Source organism: Monodon monoceros, unplaced genomic scaffold, assembly GCF_005190385.1.
Source record: "Monodon monoceros isolate NGI ecotype Baffin Bay Population unplaced genomic scaffold, NGI_Narwhal_1 Super_Scaffold_15, whole genome shotgun sequence".
Lineage (NCBI taxonomy): Eukaryota > Metazoa > Chordata > Mammalia > Artiodactyla > Monodontidae > Monodon > Monodon monoceros.
In genome coordinates, this window is record NW_021703771.1 from 83,514,019 (window position 1) to 83,535,411 (window position 21,393).

The following is a 21,393-nucleotide window of genomic DNA, read 5'->3' on the forward strand; positions in this document are numbered from 1 at the left end:
TCACAAGGTTGTTGAGAGTTAAAATGAAATCAGCTAAATGTACAAAAGCTGCTTACACATCTAGTGCCTACAGTAAGAATTAAATGGTAATTCTTTTTACATAGTAAAAATTAAAATTTGAGATACAATCTTCCAGTTATAAAATAAGCCATGGAGAGGTAAGGCACAGCATGGTGACTACAGTTAGTAATATTGTATTGAGTATTTGAAAGTTGCTGAGAGAGTAGATCTTAAAAGTTCTCATCACGAGAAAAATAATTTGTAACTGTAAATGGTGATGGATGTTAACTAGACTTACTGTGGTGATCACTTCACAATATATACAAACATTGAATCATTATGCTGTACGCCTGAAACTAATAATGTTGTATGTCAATTATGCCTCAATTAAAAAAAAATAAAATTTAGATTAAACCATGAAACTGACATTTTTGTAAGTCAGAAATGGTTGAACATTGGTAATGTCACGTGGTTAAATATAAAACAATGTTTTATTATTATTGTAGGCACATGCACATTTTAAAGTCTTAAATGCATTCCAGTTTTATCCAAAACCTTTTTTTCTCTGATATTTTAATTCTTCTGGATACAGAAAAAAGAGTGACATAAACCAAAATATATTTAACACCCAATAACCCACAGAGGTTAGGAGGTACCCTCTTTCTAAAGTTATTACAGGGTCAACCATCAGAAAGTTCTGAGTCAGCTAGATTTGACTATACTGCCCCTGAGCTCCCTGAGAGAGGAAGCAAGTTGTAATGGAAATAACTGAGACTTTGCCTTTATATAGATCTGAGATCAAATCCCATCTCTGACAATTTACTCATGTGTACAATGGGTAGATTTGGAATGTTAATGAACATGTCATAAGCTCCTTGAATCGACCCTATTAAGGAAGTGAAAGAAACAAACTCCCGTCTAGTGCCCAATAACTGTCAAGTTCTGGGCCCGGTGCTTTATATAGCTTAGTTCGTTTCGTTCTCACCACCTCCCTCTGCCGAGGCGTTGACACTGATATGATAATGATGATTATACTAACAACGAATATTAGACACACTGGTATCATGCTTACGTGTCTGTAACAGGAATTTTACTTACGTAACCTTACGTGATCCTCACGGTAAAACTCACCCAGGTACCTGGGAAGAGTAATTGTTGTGTGTCTTCGCTATCATCTTCATCACCATCACCAACGTCACAGAATTCTTTAAGGATTAAGTGCCCTGCTGTGCCCAGAGGCCCCAAACGTGTTTCCAAGACCATGTAGCGCTTTCCCTGTGCTCAGTCAGAAGTTTGCTTAACAAGCCAGAGGCAGGGCACGTCTGCTCCCTCCTAGCAGCAGGAGGCCACTCTGGGAGCCTGAGCCTGGCAGCCAAGGCCGTTTTCTCTGGAACACCTTCCTTTAACACCACCATCCCTTGGGTTATTGGTAGACTTTTGAGAGCTCATTTTTGGTAGAATTTCAACTTCATTCTGCAGGAGGTAGAGACTCCCAAAGTCTATTCCTTTCCCCAAATTCTGATTTGTCATATTATAGCTACAAGGTTTTTTTTAAGGGAAATAGCAGAATTAATAAAAAGTGAGTCAGTTTAGTTCCTTCAAGCTAAAAACAATTTTAACAGAACTTAAAGGAATTTAGAATTTTGAGTAGTTTTATTTACCACTTGGCTTTTTAGATCGGTAATGTTTGGGGTCCTAGTTACGTAGTTTTTTATAGGATTAATCATTGGTTTCCGGACAGACTCAATACTAAGGACTGTAGCAGTGTGCTCACACATGCAGCCCTGCAATGTTTTTCTTGTGTTTTATTTTACCTTGGTCTTTGAGAGAGAGCAATGATTAGACCTGCCAGTGGCTGGTCAATATGAAAAATACAACTTTAAATGCTTCACACTGATCTCTGTAAACAGCTTGCTTTTTCTTAATCTATAACATTATAACAGGCTGTAACTACATAAAAGGAGGTGAAAAAAGTAAAAGAAATACCCCAATAATTCAGAACTAAAGGTCATATGTACTAAAATATCTATCCAAATAATTATATCAACCTTAATTAATTGAATGACGTGTCAGTTATTAATCTGACCTTGCAATAGCTCAGTGCCAATCAGGTTCAAAGTCCTTTTGTGATGTTTATTTTTACCTTAAAATCTGCTCTCGATGTAATATGCAACTTTCTTCCCACTAGAAAGCTTTGTTTTGTTTGTTAAGCTGAAATAAGATGTAAAGACATTTTTTTCCCTATTATTCACTAAAAAGGGCCCACAAGTTAATCATCTGACCTCAAAACAAAATTGACACAACTGTGCTTATTTGTGCCTAAAAGAGATACCAGTACGCCCACTGAAATGCGTCTCCAGCCAGAGGTCACGGTTAAGGTTACTGGCATAGCTTTATGAGGGGGCTCGTGTTGCAGCTGTCTGCACTGTCCCTAGCCTGAAGATGAATAGCAGACTTTAGTTTCCACCGCTCCTGGTCTTTTAACCTTCAATAGGAACAAATGCTCTGGCTTAGCTCCGTCTGCATCCTCAAAGTCTGTCTCCCAAGACCTACCCAGCCTCCAGCTTGGGCTTTCTGGTGCCACTTTCATCTTTTGGGGCTCCCCATCTAGTAAAAAATGTAGAAATGCCAACACAAGTTTAAATCAATTGTGGTATATCACGAATTTAACATTTAACAAATTAACACTTTTCACACACAAACCAAAATAACAATGATTTCCTCATTTGTAAATAATCCAATTTGAAGGTAAGCCCCAAAGTCTTGATTTAAGGCACATTGTCAGTGAGGGCTGACCAAACGGCCCTCGAGGTCGTGTCTGTGACTAGCCTGGTGGGGAACTGAGGCTGGTCCTTCATAGGATGACCTAGGAAGCAAGCCCTGGGTGGGTGGGCAGATGGATGGGCAATCACAAGGAAAGGGTGCAAAGAAGCTTTTCAGAAATCTAATCATTATAAATGTCCCTCCTTCTGGAGGTGGCAATCTGTTGATGATGCGATTTCCCCTACATTTCTTAACACAATCCCTCAGATTCTTTCAATTCCCAGGGTACTACCGCCCTTGGGCACCTCTAGAAGTTACAGTAACTCTTTTCAGGCCACCCTTTGCCCTCTGAAATAGTGCTGATTGAGTCAAAAGGAAATGAATGCTGGAGATTGAACTCCAGAGATCTGTCCACTCCCTAGCTTCCCAGGATGTTAGGAGACTTTGTCTTGTAAAACCTACCGGAAAAATAAATAAGCTAAAGAGAAGAACAAATCATTCTCATAAGGGGGAAAAAAACCATGTAGCAAAAAAAAAAAAAAAAATGCATTGGAAAATATTAGCACTCCTTGGTAAGTAGAAAAATACTAACGAAAGTAATCTTAAAGTAACATTTTATAGATACTGAATTAACAAACAAAACTGAATTACATCCAGTGCTGTGATAAACAGGTAAACTCCTGTGTTGCTGGTAACATTATAAGTTGGCATAAGCTTTCTGAAAATCAATATGGATATATATATATATACACCAATATATACCAATGACTACAAAATGTTCATATTCTTTGAAACAGTAACCTCACTTCTGAGAATTGTTTCAGGGAAATAATAGAACTAAAAAAAAAAAAAAGACTGAATGCACAAAAATGTTTATTGCAGTGTTGTCTAAAATTGTGAAAATCTGGAAGGAGACAATGTTCCTAACTAGAGGAGGGTAGCTGCATACTTTACACTCCTTCAACCCCAGAGCTGTTGAACAGTCATTAAAAATTACAGTTACGTGTAGTATCATCAGTGTTGAAAAGAATGACCGCGATAACCGGGTGAAACTGTGCTCTCTGATGACAACTTGTTCCAACCTCAAGGCCTTTCTTGCATTTTCTGTTCTGGCACGTCCTCCCCAGGCTGCTTGTTGCAAAGCTGCCTTCTTCTCGGCCTTCAGGGCTCAGTTTAGTTTTAATCTTCTCATCGAGACTGTCCTGATCACCTGCCCAGGTGGTCCCTCCCAGTTCCTCCCTGCCACATCTCTTACTTTCGGTCCTTGCTAGAACCTCTCACTCTCTCAAGCACTCTTATTCCGTCGTTGGTTTATTGGGGTGTTAATATCTGCCTCTTCCTCCAGAAAGTGAACACCCCGTTTACCCCTCTAGTTCTCCAGTCTCTACCCTCAGCTACCAGAACCCCACCCGGTTGATCCTCCTGAAATCATAGAACTTGGACAACTACATCCGAGTTCAAATTAGAACCCCATTCTCGATTTCCTCCTTGGATTTACATTCCTCTTATCCTCAAGCTGGGAAGCAGTTTACAAACAACCGCTGCTCTGGGCACATGGAAGTGGTGTGTGAGCCCCAGGCGGGCGGGCGGCCGTCAGGGGCAAGGAGCCTCTGCTCTGCCTCTGGTCCACCAGCTGCCCTCTCCCTTGCTGAGGGGTCTCGTCCACAGCCCGCACCCACGGACACACCCTGACCCAGAGCTGGGGCAGGCCCACAAGGAGGGAGAGCAGACGACAGATTTGCTGTCATCCCAGGGCCCAGGAAGGTTGTCTGTCCACAAGCACCTCGAAGCCACACTCCCTTGACTCCTGAAATCCCCACCATTAGAGCTGCTTCTGTGAGCCAAAGGTCTCTGCAAAAATATGAACAGCCAAGATGCATGGCAGATCTTCAAGTCCAAGAATGTAGGTCTTGTCCATAGAGGCATGTGGAGGGGCAGTGTTCCTCAGCGGATGGTATTCCCAGAGGCTGGAGCTAAATGGGATGATTTGTGTAGAGGCCTTGGCTGGTTGAAAGATGATAACTCCCTGGGCCAGGTCTCTCCAGCGACCTGGAGGTTTTTCCAGACTTAATACGTCAGGTGCCAGCCTGAGAGAAGGCAGCGCGTGTGCCTGCTTGCCAGGACATTTGTCCAGTTCACTCAGAGCTCTGAGTCTACTACGCAAATGTCAGATTTGGGAGCCTGGCTAGGGGCAGGAGCTGACGTCCGCCAGCAGCCCAAGGGGCCGAGGGTCATGATCTGAAGAGTCTAGGAGAGAGCTTTGGGGGGAGCTCAGAGGCCAAAGTAGCAACCCACGTGCTGAAGGAGGTGGAGGGGGTGACGTTAGCTGCAATAGAAGGAAGAAGAAAGCAAGGTTTCTAAACTTCCCCACCTCAGTACTCTTCCTACAGGGATAAGACACGAGCTAGAACACTGCTCCCATTCTCCCTTCTGTTCTACTGTCACTTCTCCAGCTCAGCTCTTACCTTGTGATCAGAAATAGGCAAGGACACCTCCTCTCTTTTTCTCTCCTTCTCAATTCAGCTACTTGCTCGATATAAAATGGGAATTATAGGAACTATATGAATTATCTAAAGCAAAAGAGAAAGAAACAGGGCCGCCAGGGCTCAGATAGCCAAGCCTGAGTGCCATTTGCAGGAGGACAAGAACTGGTCTTTCCCCCGTTCATTTAGGCACCAATATATTGAACTCTACCCAGGGAGAAAGGGGACTGAGGGCAACTAGCGAGTGTAAGCTTATGCCATAAATCGTTTGCTTCTAAAGCCCTGCAACCAAGAACCTTGATCATGTTGCAGACAGGGTCCAAGGAACCCATCTAGACCAGAGAAACCTATGCCCGTGTAACAAGTATCCCCAACAGGGTGGCTCTGTGTTCATGGTGAGTCCAGACAACTGACAGTAAACTCACTGTCCTGCAGGACTTGAAGGTAAAGCAGTTCCCCGCTGCTCCTTTTCTGGGGCTGTAGAGTGAACCCATTTTATAAAAGCAAAACCCTTACTCCATGGTATTCTGTGGGCTAGTCTTCCTGTCCTACCCGGAGGAGAGTTAAATCATAGGCAATCCGCTGTTACCTGAAAAGTGGGATACTGACATCACAGAAACTACAGTAATACGAATTGCTTGTTATATTCCTAAAGACATAACATATATTCTTTTATTTTATCCTTGCATCTCTCCTTCCAGGAAGGTATTATTACACCTGTTTCAGCCAGAGATTCAGTAACAGGCTGAGGGCATATCCTCGTGCACATGGCCTCAACCCCGTGGGGATGCTCTTGCTTGTTTCCAGTTGGCTCTGTTTGGACTCACCTACCCCCAAAAGCCTGATTAAGAGGAAAATAATTGTGTGCACTAAACCGAGGAATTTTAAGAGATAAAAATGTAACACAGGCCAATAAACAGTCTTTATTCAAAAGTATCAAAAGTCAGCATATTTCACCTATCAGCATTTCCGACAAGCTTTAGCTTCAATTCATGTGCAAACCCGATTTTGCTGACATGGCAAATTAAATGGCCACATTTTCATTTTGTCCCCATGATTTAGATACCTCTCTTTTTCTTACCACACAGCCAAAACTCTGATTGGACTTTAACAAAGCCCTGAACGTTTAGAAAAATGGAGTCAGGCGAGCTCAGTATTTGCAGGTTGTGCTCTGCATTAATGTGCCTGGTGGCGGAGTGGATGTCTCCCGCCACATTGAACTAACCAACGTAGACACTGATGAAAGTTGGTAGTCAGAGCTTTGACAGATACTGCGAGGTTCTTTTAAACTGAGACAATCGTAAACGGCTTTAACTGCCACTTATACAGCCGTTAACTCAGTTCAGCCCAGCAGATTGCTTTGATTTGTTCATTAAATATATTATTTTTGCGTTAATTGAGCTCATTTGATGAGAAAGATTTTCACTCGGTAAAATTTACAGCTAATGGCTTGGAAATCTATTAGATTTTGCACTCAATAATTCATCTTAGAATTTTCAAAGAGTAGCTAGTTTAGGCAAGCTGAGATAAATCCTAGATAATCGAGGAATCATATGATCTGCAGGAACGGGGTGATGTGTTTCTTCATTGCGAGCACCATTAGTGACTTTATTTAATTATTTTCTGCAGTAGAACAAAGGATACATCAAGGCCATAAAGGTCTTGTTTTGTGGCTCTGTGCCCCGCTGTGCAGGTATTCATCTAAAATGATTTAACCAAACTTTGCTGTGATGGCGATCACCAGTGTGGACACACACAGGCTTCTGAGTTCTGAGTTCACCATAAAGATGAAAGTTCTAACAAAGATAATCTGAGAAGTACATCTGCCCATAGTTTACTGCATTTGCTGATAAAACTTGCTAGAAATCTGAGATTTCTTTTTTCATTTTTGTACCTCAAATACGAAAAAGAATTTAGAATTTAAAATGGGTTGTATCATTAATATTTCTTGGAAATGAAAAGCCATGATAACAACTGTCATTCTGGTCCATTTCTGCAAGTTTCCAGCATCAGTCTAAAAGCAGTAAAATTATCTCCAATAGGTTTGCATCACCCCTGAAAGCAGCCTTCAGTATTTCCTTTCCAACTGAAAACATTTCTTTGCCTGACTGAAAATTATCATGTAGCTGGGAAAGAAACTATAGTAAGCAAAATTTAGATATTCAATGAAATAGGATAATCTGATTTTTTTTCATTCTGGAGAAAGAAAGTTTCTCTTCTCAAATTTAAGGGTGATCCAAGTAAACCCCACTTTAAATCAAGGAGGATTTTGGAAAAGAGATGAGGCTATCTAACTACACCAACCCTCTATGTACGTATACTCAGCCTTTCTGAATCCACATCAATACTATCTCCATGGATAAGAGCTCACAAGTTTGTAAATAGTAAATAAAGAATAAGAATTGGGCAGATTGTGGGCACTACTTTTTTTTTTTTTTTGCGGTACGCGGGCCTCTCACTGTTGTGGCCTCTCCCGTTGCGGAGCACAGGCTCCGGACGTGCAGGCCCAATGGCCATGGCTCATGGGCCCAGCCGCTCCGCGGCATGTGGGATCCTCCCGGACCAGGGCACGAACCCGTGTCCCCTGCATCGGCAGGCAGACTCTCAACCACTGCGCCACCAGGGAAGCCCTGGGCACTACTTTTAACATACAATTTACTTAGAACTGAATTTGCTTATAACGTATCTGGATTCAGTAAACACACAAAGCAGTAATTTATTCTTTCATTCAGCCCTTTCACAAAGATTCGATTTGTATTTGATGCCAATGAACAAGGTTTATAGCATAAACCTATCCTTCAACAGGTGGTAAAATGTAGGAAAACTAAGCAACATAAAGCACTTCTCAGGGTTCTAGAGTGACATGTACTTAAGGGAGGTGGAGATATTACTGACCACAGCTCTAGGGATTCAAAAGAAAGAAAGAAGATTGTGGAGTCAACTTCACAGAGGAAGTAAATCCCAAACTGGCCTTGAAAAGAAGTAAGGTGGGACTTACCAGAAGGGAGAGGGGAGCATATTCCTATGGGGGTTTTTAAAGACATGAATGAAAATCGCACACATTGAGGCTAGGAAGAAATCCACGTCTGAGTGGAGCAGAAGGTCTCGTTGGGAAGGAGCAAAATATAAGATTGACTTCATGAGGGAGAGCAGAGACAGAGGGTCCGGGTATCAGGAATTTGAATTTGATCCATCATACAACGTGGAAACGTTGGTTATTACTCGGGAGAGAAGGTGACTAGGAAAATTAATCTGCAGGGTGAATTAGGAGGAGGAGAGTTTGAAAGACCAAACAGGCTCTTCGCTACCACCCAGGGTGGGCCAGAGTAGCTCTGGAACTGGTTGTAATAAGCAGACCCACCGTGCACTGCACAACAGCAAGCTGGACACAGGGAAGGAGGAGGCGGAGACGGCGCTGGTCTTCCGAGCCCAGACGCGGGGCTCAGGCTACCAGTAAAGTCAGCGTTTACCTCCGGGGGGTGGGGGCGGGGGCGGGGCGAGGGGGCGCGGAGGAGTCACCTGAAGGCCTCCACACAGACATCTGATTCCACTAAGTACTATGGCATAAGATGCTTAGACCTCCCTTCTGGATCTTCCTATCACCCTCCTCATTGCACACCAGCATATGCCTCCCACCGTTTCTCTTTCTCAGCATCCCAGAGTCATGTACTGCTTGTGTCACTTTACTAAGTGGTTTCACCTCCTGAACCTCAGTGTGCTCCCTGTGCTGAGACAGCAATAGTATCTAGCTCATAGGGCTATTCTTAGCGTCAAATGACATTATGCTAGTATTATTGTTGTTATTATTACTCCACCAGGAGATAAGCCAGCAGGAAATAGATTTAGGACAAGAGCTGGACTTAGAACTCTCTGCTCCTTTTCTGTTGAATGTGCATTGAGTCATGTGGACCAACAAGAAAAGAGATATACTTCACAACTCGGAATACAGTTTAATTCAATGGCCACTGAACCCATAGTTGTAATTATCCTGTAGAGGGATAAATTGGTGAACCCACCTATTTTTCTCAGTATAACTTCCAAGTCAAATTGTCAATAATCAGAGGTGAACCTAACTTGCTTTTTTGTAGTCTTGACCAAATCACTGTCAACTGAATATATTTAGAAAACCAACCCATACATTTGGTCTTTATTCTAATAAATCAAAATCTACATAGACTTATTGAAGTAGCAGAATGGAATAACTTTTGGTAGTGTGTCAACAAATAATTTGAGTTTTTGACAGTGTTCTCTTTCTAAACTAGGACTAACTATATAAACCTTGGTCCTTTGGGTTCTTTTAGAACTTGATTTGAAAGCTGGATTTGATGCTTATGAGATCTGTGACTTACTTTGAAGAATTACACAGATGCTTTGTGATTATCTTTTCAGTTGAAATACTGTGCATCCATTGAATAACCATCCTTTCCAAAAGCTTATTCCAAAGTTGTGTTGTGATATTATATAATGTAATGTTAGGATGAGCAGAGATCACCCAAAGTTCAGTCCCTTCTTTCTACAGGGAAGGAAACTGAGATTCAGAGAAATTAAGTAACCTGCCCATAGTTAACCATCTAGTAAGTTATTGAACATTGCAGCTACTAAGGTTTGAAAAGTTGTATGGCAAGTTATTTGCCTTTGAAGTTCAGTGTTACTTCCACTGTATCACTACACCCCGACGTTATCCTTGTTCATTCCCTACGGAATAAGTCTACCTGGCCGTTGCAAAATGGCAGTTGTTTAGAAATCTTCACTGTCTGTCTCAAGGAACATTTAAATATCTAATTGACAACTGGAAGATCCATGATATCTTTAGTTTCACAAGTGATCAGCGCCCCCATTCTGAGATGAAAACCTTTCCTTGAGCTTTCGAAACTACGATGGCTTAGGAACCTCTTGCTTTAGTCACCCAGCTCCAGCGTCAAAAGGTGAGGGAGAGAGACAGACATCCAGCTGGGAATCGAGGTCTTGCTTCAAAGCTTTTATCTTCAGAGGAAAGAAATCTTATGAATTTCATTAATGTCAACAAGATCTGAGGAGATTTGGAGTGTTTAAGCCTTTGGGCATCTCTAGCATGACATATGCTCTGGTTATTATAAGTTTTTGGTTGCAAAACCATTGCAACTTTGATTCACACCCGCCATGAACCAACACTCTAGAAATATCCATTGTACAGTCAGACTTAAGGATATGTTGAAAACAATCACTTTCCAAGAGAATATGAAGTTAGCCAAGGAAGCCGTGGCTAAGCTTGGGCCAAACAGGGAAACACCCAAAATTCTGAATAGGGTGACACATGTTATCACTAAGGAAAAAAAAAAAAGATGAGTGTCCTCAAAGTAACATAGCAAAGCTAAAAAAAGAAAGTGAAAGAGCATTTCTTTAGGATTCTAAAAGCAGATAACCTCAAAACATCTTCCCAAAAGGCTTCTTCTCTTATTCAATGTAGAAAAATGAAATTTCTCCTAGTTTGTCTTCCCCTCTTCCCTTCCTCTTCCATTCCCTCATCTCCAGAAAGGATCAGACTGGAATTTACAATTGTTTCCACTGTAATTTTCCAAACTTTATGAGAGAAAGCCCTTTTATTCCAAAACAGGTAACACTATTTCTATAAAGTAAATTGGATTCAAGCTAACCCCAAATAAACAAGATATTTCTGGCAAAACAAATGTTGACAATATAATCTAGGTCTTGAAATGAAAAACTCCTTAAAAGACAAAGTAGATCTGTCTCTTCTCTCCCTTTCTTAATTCAAATTAAAAAGCAAAAAACTCAAAGCAACCATTTATAAACTCATGTGAGTTATCATCTTTTTAATGAAATCTTTTTCGATGATCAGAGTCATGTTTTTAATAAATACATGTTGGAAAATATTAGTTTTATTCCACTACAACTAACATTTCTGCTTAACTACCAATTAGTGCGAACAGGGAATTACTGTTTGAGGTCATCTCCAGCTTGTAACTGTTAAATCCACTAAGCCCAAAATTGAAATTTTGTTCAGAAACATCCAACAGAACATCTGTGCTGGTTTAATGTCATCAAGAAGCATCTCATCACAATAATATTTGCAGTAGGTTCCACACACACACCCTGCCGAGACCTGAGCCCAGACCCCAAGGGCTCCCTCTCTCTCCAGAGCAGATGACGTCATTGAGATCCAGGCAGAAGGAAAGCAGCTTTAGCTGTGGCTGAAGCCAGCACTGGTTACAGGTCTTGACAGGTAAAATTCCTTTCAGTTGAGCTTTACAGCTTTTGAAATGTTTTAGTTCAACATTTGAGCAACCAAAAAAAAAAAAAATGTCTTTTCTGATCCAGAAAGAATTGATTTCGTTTCCTCTGTGAGTACTTTTTAAAATTCCACTCAGCATTGCTTCAGGGAGGTTGTCCAGCCCCCCCTCCCCCGGGCACACAAGGAAGGACCAGAGTTCTTGCCCTGTGCTGAGCTCGCCAGCATCTCACCTGGGGAAATGGTAGACAGGTGTGTTCTCAGCAAGTCGCGTTATATCCACGGATGCTCTCATACTGAGAAAAGCTTCAGGCTGGACTTGGCCTGGATTCACGTTCACATACCGTGTACGCAAAGTGGCCACGCAAAAATGTCCAGAGAAGGAAGCGGTAGACCAAAGGAGGGCGCAGCCAAACCACGACCAGTCGGCAGCCATTTAGTTCAAAGCCTTGTTTTATGACTGTAATTTAGCCTTCGGTGTGCTGAGAGAATCACTCCGCCTGGCTCGCTGTCTGGTGCTGTCAAAGGCTGAGGTGAATGTTGTTCCGTGAGTTTAATCATCTTTTTATTTGTCTGAGGTCTTTGCTACTGTCCACAGTTATTCCAGGTGCTCTTGTACACTTAAGAGGTGACGCGAACAGTTGCTGTCACTGAGCAGGGCGAGCTACATCATAAATTGGAGCTTCCAAAAGTTAGTAGTATGAAGAAAGATTGGTAATGGTAGTCTGGACATCATTTGAGTCATTGCTTATCATTTCCTGATTCACTCTGGTGGTTTTGAATTGAGTTTCCCAAGCTAGTGTTTTCTTTAGGAATGTTTGGTTCATGGCTCTGCAAAGCAGCCAAGTCATGAGCAATTTCAGGATGACAGGTGGCAGTGGGCACGACGCCTTCCTTCCTGCCGACCCACTGCCTCTCCAGTGCGTGGTCGTGCTGAGCCTGTCCTGCTGCTGCTTCAGCCAGGAGCCTGCAGAACTAATGGAAGTTTTCCCCAAATTGTGCCTACTGCTTTTCTTAGCCATGACCAGAAAGTATAGGTAGAGTTTATAAATTATTTCATCCATTGGTACCAAATGAGTAATACTTCAGGTATGTTGAATAAGCAACCCGAAGTAAGCATGTATGTGTTTTCTATTTCCGATGCCTTAAATAATGCTTTCATTTCCCAATAACTTCTTTGTGTATTACTGTTCATATAACAATATCTATACACTTAACATTGAAGAGTATTGACCAAAAAAACACTAGAGTCAGAAAAATCCAAATGTGAATGTAACTCTCCTTGAGCCTCTTATGGCCGTCCATACATCCTTTCACTGCTCTTCCTGTTTTCAGATAAGGGGACTCAAGTGTCTGACTAAAACACACAGATAAGCCTTCTCTCAGGACACAGTTTCCAGTGGGAACCCAAGGAACAGGAGAAGGGCCTATGGCGCCAGGGCTCTGCAGTCAGGGTACATGGCCCACACTGACTCTCATAGGGCGTGCACATGACCTACAGGGACTGTGACCAGCTAGGCTCCCGCAGCTGGATGAGAAGCTCCCCAAAGGCAAGAGCTTTTTTTTTTCCATCTTGCATTACCCTGCAGGGCCTAGTTTTCCTCTGGCTACAGAGAGAACGTCACTCTTTGGTATGGCCAAAGGTGCCATTGACACCGACCTCAGCACTAACTTGGGAAGACCTTGCTCTGGCCACCAAAAGTTTCCTTTTCCCCACTTTGCTTTTTTTTTTTTTCATTTTTTTCCTGTAATAGTAGTAACTGAAGAAAGGAAAAGAATAAAGCTTCTACACAGTCTAGAAATTGTAAAAATGCTTTGAGACTCTTTCATCGAAATCCTACAAGACACGTGTCTGCTGCTGGTCCGTGGCCACTGCCTTGTAGATACGTATCTATGCGAAATGTCAGTGCATCTGATGCAGCCTCCCTTTGGATGGCCTTGGTGATGAGGTGTCATGACGGTCACTTCACAATCATGAGCTGAGTTCATTCACTGAGAGCATGCCACTGACCGACGAAAGACTGGGATACGCACGTCCCAATTCTGACCAAAGCGGCCTCTAGAAAGAGAAAGCATCCAGGTTAGGGCTGTCTAAAGGGGGTTAGATAGAAAATGAGGATGCGTGTGCCTAAACATACCACCTACATAATCAAAAACAACTTCAGGGGGCTTCCCTGGTAGCGCAAGTGGTTGGGAGTCCGCCTGCCGATGCAGGGGACACGGGTTCGTGCCCCGGCCCGGGAAGATCCCACATGCCGCGGAGCGGCTGGGCCCGTGAGCCATGGCCGCTGAGCCTGCGCGTCCGGAGCCTGTGCTCCGCAGCGGGAGAGGCCACAGCAGTGAGAGGCCCGCGTACCGCAAAAAAAAAAGCAACAACAACAAAAAACAACTTCAACATTCAGAATAATAAGTATACTTAAAATAATCCCTAACCAAGAAGGACTTTCAAACAGTAGTTGCCCACCTCCTGCACACAAGGACCTCTAAGAAGAGAAGCCAAATCCCGTGTTCTAGTCTATTTGCATATTATCCCTTTTGAAATGCAAAGTCTGGTTTAAACCGTTGTTATACTCCTATTTGGTTATAAATGAAACATATCTTTTCCATCATCAATGTATCTTTCCAGCTGCTGGACATAAAATAGACTGCTAGCTTCCTGAATTGAAATGTCACCTTCCTAATCAGAATTGACAATTGTACATAACCATCTGGGTTGTTTTTTTTTTTAAGCATCCTATTCTCACAAGTATGTTTTCCAACAGTGTCATATGTATCTTAAATGGTGAACTCAAGCTAATTACCTCAAGCTCAGATTCTAAAACAACCTGACAATATAGCAGTTTTGAAATGGAGACCACACCGCTCACCCGCCTGTCAATGTGGCTTGACACTAAACTGTCCCTGGTCATCATTTCAGCGCCCGAAAGAAGGGATGTGCGCCTTTGTTGGGCTTTTCTCCTACCCCAGTGATGCACATTCTGCAACCACAAAATATTCCAACTCCAACTCCCTTTCTGAACAAGCAACTGTTATTCTGTTCTGTTCTTTTTATCATTTGCTTTATACACTGTTGGGAAACAAAAAAGCTACATAGTTTACTTACTCCTACAGTTAAATAGTTTTTAAAAAGTAAGAATAGGTTATTATTGAAATAAAGTGTTGCTTGTCATTATAGCATTCTGGAAGGCAGTGGGGAAAACAGGGTGTGTTAAGCTTTCCATTGTGTGCAGGCTTTCCACCCCGCTCTGCCCCCATCAGGAAAATAAGTCTGTCCCGTGATCTATTCAGTTCTTGACCTTTTGACTAATATGCCAACAAAAGGCACCATTTATTAGTGATTAATTTACGTATCTTTGTCCATCAGGAACTGGATCCAGGCTGTCACAACTGGGCACCATCACCAATTACATTTTCCATGTGCCCCCAGGATGTTTGCGCCATGGGCTCGGCTGGCTATGCAAACCTGGGTCCTGCAGGCTCCTCCCTAAGTGCACCCCTTTCGTGGGCAGGAGGAATTTACCAGGAATATCCTCTGGAGGGAAGAAGCCCTCAGAGGCCAGCCAGACCCTCTCACTGTACCTTCTTCACAGTCCCGATCGGAATCCTGGGAGCTGACGTTGTTCCTCACACGTACCTTCCTTACGGGTCTCCCTTGTCACACACGCTATCTGTCCCTGTCCCTGCTGCACCTGTTTTGGACTGTGTTGCTTTGGCCCTCCCCTCTTTTGGAACTTCTTCCTTAGCATCTTTTCTTTACACCTCTAACACGCCTGACCGACCCTCCCACACACACACGTATACACACACACACACACACACACACACACACAAACACACACACACACACAAGCTTCCTCCCCCTTCTCTCTTAATTTGACCCAAGACCTTCTCCTGTTGGAAAGCCCTCCACGTGGATGGATACCTCGTTGGTATCACCTGGTGGGTGACCCCAACTGCACTGATTCTCTTCTCAGACCTCCCTGTAAATCTTTAAAAAAAAACAAACAAACAAACCTATTTCATTTGTGTGTATTTGTCTCTCTCTATATATTTTTAAGTTTACCTTTAGCTCAAAAACAACAGGGCAAGAATGCTTTTGGTCAAGCATCTTATCTCTTATTTGTCCTGTACAAGTATCGTGTATGAAGATTTTAGATGATCAGCTACTCTGTAAATCAAGCTTTGACTTCAATCCAGCTTTCCCCATCATAGCAGAAAGGCTTCCACCACGAGAAAGGAAAAGTCCACCTAATTACAATGGCTTTGCATTGTAAGTTCATTGGTTATGAAAAATTGATATGCACTGTAGCTGTGCGACTCGTAGCCTTTCTCTTTCTGAAAATCAGTAATATTTCTGCCTGTCTTCACCCCCCACCAAAAGAAACCAGTCAGGACAGCCATGTCTTTTCTCTGTGGTACAGAAGACAGTGGTATTTCTTTAACAAGTTTCTGGGAAAATCAAGCACAAACCCTGCTTATCTATGCTGTGTGCGATTGTAATTGTTACCTTTATTAATGGTCTGAAACATTACTCCATCTTTTTTAAAATGTTCAGAACAACTGGGGAAAAAAACTTTGAAATATCGTTGTTCCCTTTATTATTTTCACATTGAAGCAAGATAAGCATTTGGAGCTACATTGAAATCTGAATAAAATAAACACTTTCATCTTGTAAAGTACGCATTTTCAAGTTGCAGCTGTTCGCCCTGCAGCATCCCATGGCCTGAGCCTTCAGGCCGTTTATCCTGAGGCCTCCGGGGCCTCTCAGCCCACCCTGTGGCCCTTTCCTTTCATCACAGGTCAGGTGGGGGTAATGCCAGCAGAGGCACAGACATGACTCGCTTACTGGGAGAATAAACAGTGTTGAAACCCTTAGAAGTCTGGGCGGGAAATGCAACTTACATGCTTGTAATGACTATTGTTCGAGAAAATTGTGGAATTTTTATACTCTGGATTGAAGTAGAGGGTCTCCCATTTGGGGCTGACCCCATGCACTTGGGTAACCTCACAGGTGGAGCGGAATCAGATAGTTCTCATCCAAATGGTTTGAGACCGTGTATGGTGAAGCACGTCAGACCCAGGTTCCCCCCCACCCCGAGGCCATCGAAGGCCACGCCTAGGACCCCCTTCCCTCAGAGTCTGAGAGGCAGCTGAGTGGTCACTCAGGGCTCTGGGAGACGAGGCCTCGGTCGGGTCCTCCCGGTGCCCCCCTGGGTGGACCGCCTGCCTGGACTTAGACTCCAAAACCAGCAGTGGCACCAATCTCTATGCAGCCATAACGGATGGCTGGCATCCACGCATTCAGGGAGGCATCAGGACCAGTCCCGGCAGGAGAGGCTGTTTCCTCCTCCCCACCTGCATCCGGAGTGATGGGGGTGCCGTCAGAGGGCTGCACACCTGGCTTAGTGATACCTGGAGGAGTGGGGCTCACCCCACGTACAGAAGCCGCAGACATGGGCACGGGCTAAGCCCCTCACTCCAAAGTTTGTCCATTTGAAATCACATAGAGCCAGCACCCTAACCTGGTGATGGACGGTTCCCTCTAAACATGCCATCTTGGGATTTTGAAGAAGTCAAGATCCAAGAGAACACTGTCGATGTAATTACCAGGTTTAGGAAAGAGATTTCCCTGACTTGTGAACTGTTGTGTAACCATGATCACCTCACTTTCATTTACTCTCTGATTTCTTTAGTTTAGATGAATTTTCATCAGCTCCATTCTAGGACTTTGTACTTTTGTATATCTGTCACCACTCCTAAAACTCTACAGGATCGTGTAAAAATGTTAATTGCTTGCGTCTCATGACAAGCATTCAGAGAAAAATGCCTAGACACGTGTGCAGGACTCTTCGGGAAAATGCAGCGAAATAACGGGCCTCTTTGTGTGTTTGCATGACCCAGTAAACTCCGGGGACGGCATCGACTACAGCCAGCAGAAGCGGGAGAACATCGGTGACCTGATCCAGGAGACGCTGGAGGCCTTCGAGCGCTCCGGAGGTGAAGACGCCTTCATCAACATCAAGTACATGGTCCCTACCTATGAGTCGTGCTTGCTAAATTAGCGGTGGGAACAGCTGGGATTCGAGGAAGGCTTCTCCTAGCCTTTTGATCATCTGTCTCTGCTGCTGTTAGCATCTCATTATCTGTGACTTCTACGGCTCACTTTTCTACAGCTGCTGAAAGAGTGGCTCATGGGCCGTTGGACTTGTAGCCCTATTGAGAGCAAGGCTTTCCAATACACAAATAGTGCCTGTTTCTTAGATTACAATAGTGTACTGTGTTTATTTGTTCTAGGAGAAGAATTGCTTCTTTATACAGTTCGGAAAGAAGCAGGAGTCCGAGTTAAACCTTCAGTTGTATAGACAATAAAACTACAATTTTCATACGCAATTCAGCAGTTGTGTCTGCCTGCCCCGAGGGTGGTTGTCAAAGGTTGGAAGGGAAGCGTTGGTGCTGACTCTGCTTAACAGGTGTTGGTCGTGGACGACAAGCACCCGTTCAGCAGCAGCTGTGCAGAACCGTGTGCTTTGACATCCAACAAAACTGTGCAATCGATATTCACAATACAGGAGGACAGTTTTGCCGCCTGTTATGAACCTCAGCTATAAAAATAATCGATGCTTCTAGCCCATTGGTGATCTGGGTTTGCAGGGGCTTTCCAGCTTATATTGGGAGGAGACAGGGAGGGAGGGAGGGGGAAGGTTAGGTGTGAAATGCAACATGGCAAACGTGATTGTTTTTAAGAAAAAAGCTAGTTTGCATCTTTGTGCCTCTGTATTATGACATCCTGCATCTCAGGACCCCGGTGTTACTGACAAAATGCTATCCAGCGGTTTGTTTAGGGCTTTCGATCATTTTTGAAAATGACTTATAAGCATCTTAATGATTGCTCCTTGAAACAAATCATATTCTTTTCTTGGCAATTCTCCTTTCCTTGGCCTCCTCCCACGGGTGTGTTGGAGAATCTCATTGCACCTCTAGGTGGGTCTGATGGCACTGTTTTGGAATTTTATTGAAACCAAAAAAAAAAAAAAAGACCAAAGACATGCACTTTTTCATTCAACTGGGAAAGAAAAAAGGTGTCCGAAGAGAAGAGCAAGTGTAAGGTGCCAGCCCTGACAAGGGCGCTGAAGGTCTGTGGGGCGGTGAGCTCGGGACATTTGAAACTCAGCCCAGAAAGCTTCAGAACGATGGACCCCTGGCTCTGCACACCTGAGAAATGCTGTAACTGCCCAGAATGCATAGCCTGAAGTGTCTCATTCTGTAGCAAAGGGCAGCTTCTGCACAAAAGTGAAGAAATGAAATGTGTTCCCCTGGGAAATGGACCCTTTGCCTCGAGATTGCTGTCACTAAATATTTAAGACACAAGTTTCCAAAGGCAAACACCGAGTTTGAAAACTGGTTCATTATTCATCTTCCCTGATGACAGGCTCAGCATATGAAACCTAGCCTCCAGGACCTACCTCCTAGTTTCTGGAAGCAGTTTTTAGGATAAACGGAGATGCGTGACCGGGTAAGAAAAATTGGCTTTCGTGTATAATACTTTGAAAAGACAGAGCTAGAAGCAGACATGGACAGGTTAAGACAGGTTTTTTTCTCCAAACTATGATGTTCAATTGTGCCCGTGAGCTGCCGTCCTGGCATCAGTGATGTGTTCGAAGTGACCCCAAAGTCCATGATACTATTTGTTAGAAAGAGGCTGGCTCTTAGTGCCTTTGAATGTTCCTACCAGAATTTCCTCCACGGCTCTGTTGGGACTCAGAAGCAAGCCTGGCCTCTTACTCTCTGTCTTGCTTCTGAAAACCATCTGGTGTGGTAACGAGGAGACCCACCTGCCACTGAGCGAAGAGCCCTAACTCTGGCGTGGAATTAAAATATTGGGGTCCCTTTCCCAGCCCTGTCACTTACTAGCTGTCCTGCCTTTGGGCAAGTTATTTAACCTCTCTGAGCCTCTGGTTTCCTCAGCTGTAAAGTGGATATTACTCTACCCTGTAGGAATGTTCTAAGGACTAGAGGTGATTTTTGTGAAGTACATCGCATAGTTTCTTATACCTGTTGGCCTTTTATTTCAAAAAACAACGTTTGAATAATGACTAACTTCTACCCCAGCAAAGCAATATATATGTGGAAAATCCTCAGACGACATGATGCTTCCTACCTGGCAATGGTGAGTTCTTCATAATAAGAAAATAATTTTGCCGAAGACCGAAATAACTATAAAGATTGCACAACGTTCTCTGGAGATTTTTTTTTAATGCATTGTTTTATTTGTATAGAAATAGGAGTGACTGCTTTTTCTGACTGTCACCTCTGCCCCATGTTTAACCAAAGGAGGTAATTTCCCTGTTCCTAGGGACACACAGAAAACAAAGTCACCCGGAGCAGGAGAGTGGATGGTGGTGAAGGGGTAGAGGGTCCCAGCCACGCAGGGAAGTTTTCCCTCCCCTCGGTGGTCGGCACAGGTCAGCGGGTGGGTGAAGGCGTCTCATACAATGGGAGCTGGTGGCAGAGCTCAGAGCTCGGGAAATCCCTGAGCAAATGCCCTCGATGGTGGAGAGTCATCACCAGACTGCAAAACAGAGGGATCACGGAAAAAGCCAATCAGGAAAAGGAAATCAAACACAGCCAAAGAAGAAATGTTCACGAGTGAAGAGATCGAGGAGGTATATAATGGGAACTTCAAAAGTGTGCAAAAATGTAAAAGGCTGTGAAAAGTAGGAAGCTGAAAGCCCCCAGCAGCTTCTCAAGTGGGGAGACAGTCTATCTGTTGAAGAAAAACAATTGCCTAGAACACTGTACCTCCTGAGGATTCAGAAGGTAGTGAGCTGAAAGAGGAAGCTGAAGGTGAAACGTGCGAGGTAGAATGCACCTCTCGGAGGAAGTTAGCCCAGGGGGCCCGCTGACACCTTCCAAAGGGAGGTTTCCTCGAGAGGCTGGCAGGATGATCAGGCTGCCCCCTGAGAGCTCTCGCCCTCCCCAGCCTATTGTCTGGCCCATCAGAATTTAAGCACAAGTCAAAGCATGGTGAATATGAGAGCGTCCCTTTGGTTTACAAGGTAGAGGGCAGATGGCTCTGAGGTCACTTACAGCAGGTCCCGAGGGTAACCTGGCCAAGCAGGAGGGACTGGCGTCCAAGAGAGCCTCTCACAAACATTGGAATGTAACTGTGAGAGATGGAAAACCAAGGTACCTTACGAAGTACAGGTAAACACAGATTTGAGCAGATGCTGCAAAGTTTAGGTAATACCCAGCAGATGTAGAGGAAACGAAGTATTGAGTTCCAGCTACAAATAAGAGCTAAATATTGCATCGCCATGATAGGTTAGAACATGTGATCTCTCTCTTGATTTGAACTAATAAAGCTATTATGCCAACAAACAGGTCAAGAAAGCGTGACATAGTAAAGACTTTGGAATTGTAAGTTGTAAGACAGTAAATAAACTGAATTGCATTTTTAAAAAGGTCTTCCCCTTTCGCAATTTAACCAAGGAGGTGAAATACTTGTATATTGAAAACTACAAGATATTAATAAAAGAAATTGAGGAAGACACAAAAATATTTGGAAAGATATTTCATGTTCATGGATTGGAAGAACCAATATTGTTGACATATCCACACTACCCAAAGCAATCTACAGATTCAGTGCACTCCCTACCAAAATTCCAGTTTTCATGGAAATTGGCAGTTTTCATAGAAATAGGAAAATAATCTTCAAATTTGTATGGAACCACAAAAGACCCCAAATAGCCAAAGCAGTCTTGAGAAAGAAGAACAAAGCTGGAGGCATCATGCTCCCTGATTTCAAACTATATTGCAAAGCTATAGTAATTAATACAGTTTGCTTGGCAGAAGAAACAGACACATAGCTCAGCGGAAGAGAATAGAGAGCCCAGAAATAAACCCACACACATATTTTATATA

The 21,393-nt window shown here is 43.3% G+C and overlaps 1 protein-coding gene across 2 annotated transcripts in view; it reads left to right on the forward strand.

The window, feature by feature from the left end:
* PACRG (parkin coregulated) overlaps positions 1–18,025 on the forward strand; it is a 510,585-nt gene extending 492,560 nt beyond the window's left edge. The window contains exon 5 of one of the 2 annotated variants that reach the window (XM_029223337.1): positions 17,374–18,025. In XM_029223337.1, the coding sequence (XP_029079170.1) occupies positions 17,374–17,534 (161 nt within the window). In that variant the 3' untranslated portion in view covers positions 17,535–18,025. The remainder of the gene's footprint in view (positions 1–17,373) is intronic. The other variant, XM_029223338.1, reaches the window with a different exon arrangement.
* The last annotated feature ends 3,368 nt before the right edge of the window (positions 18,026–21,393 follow it).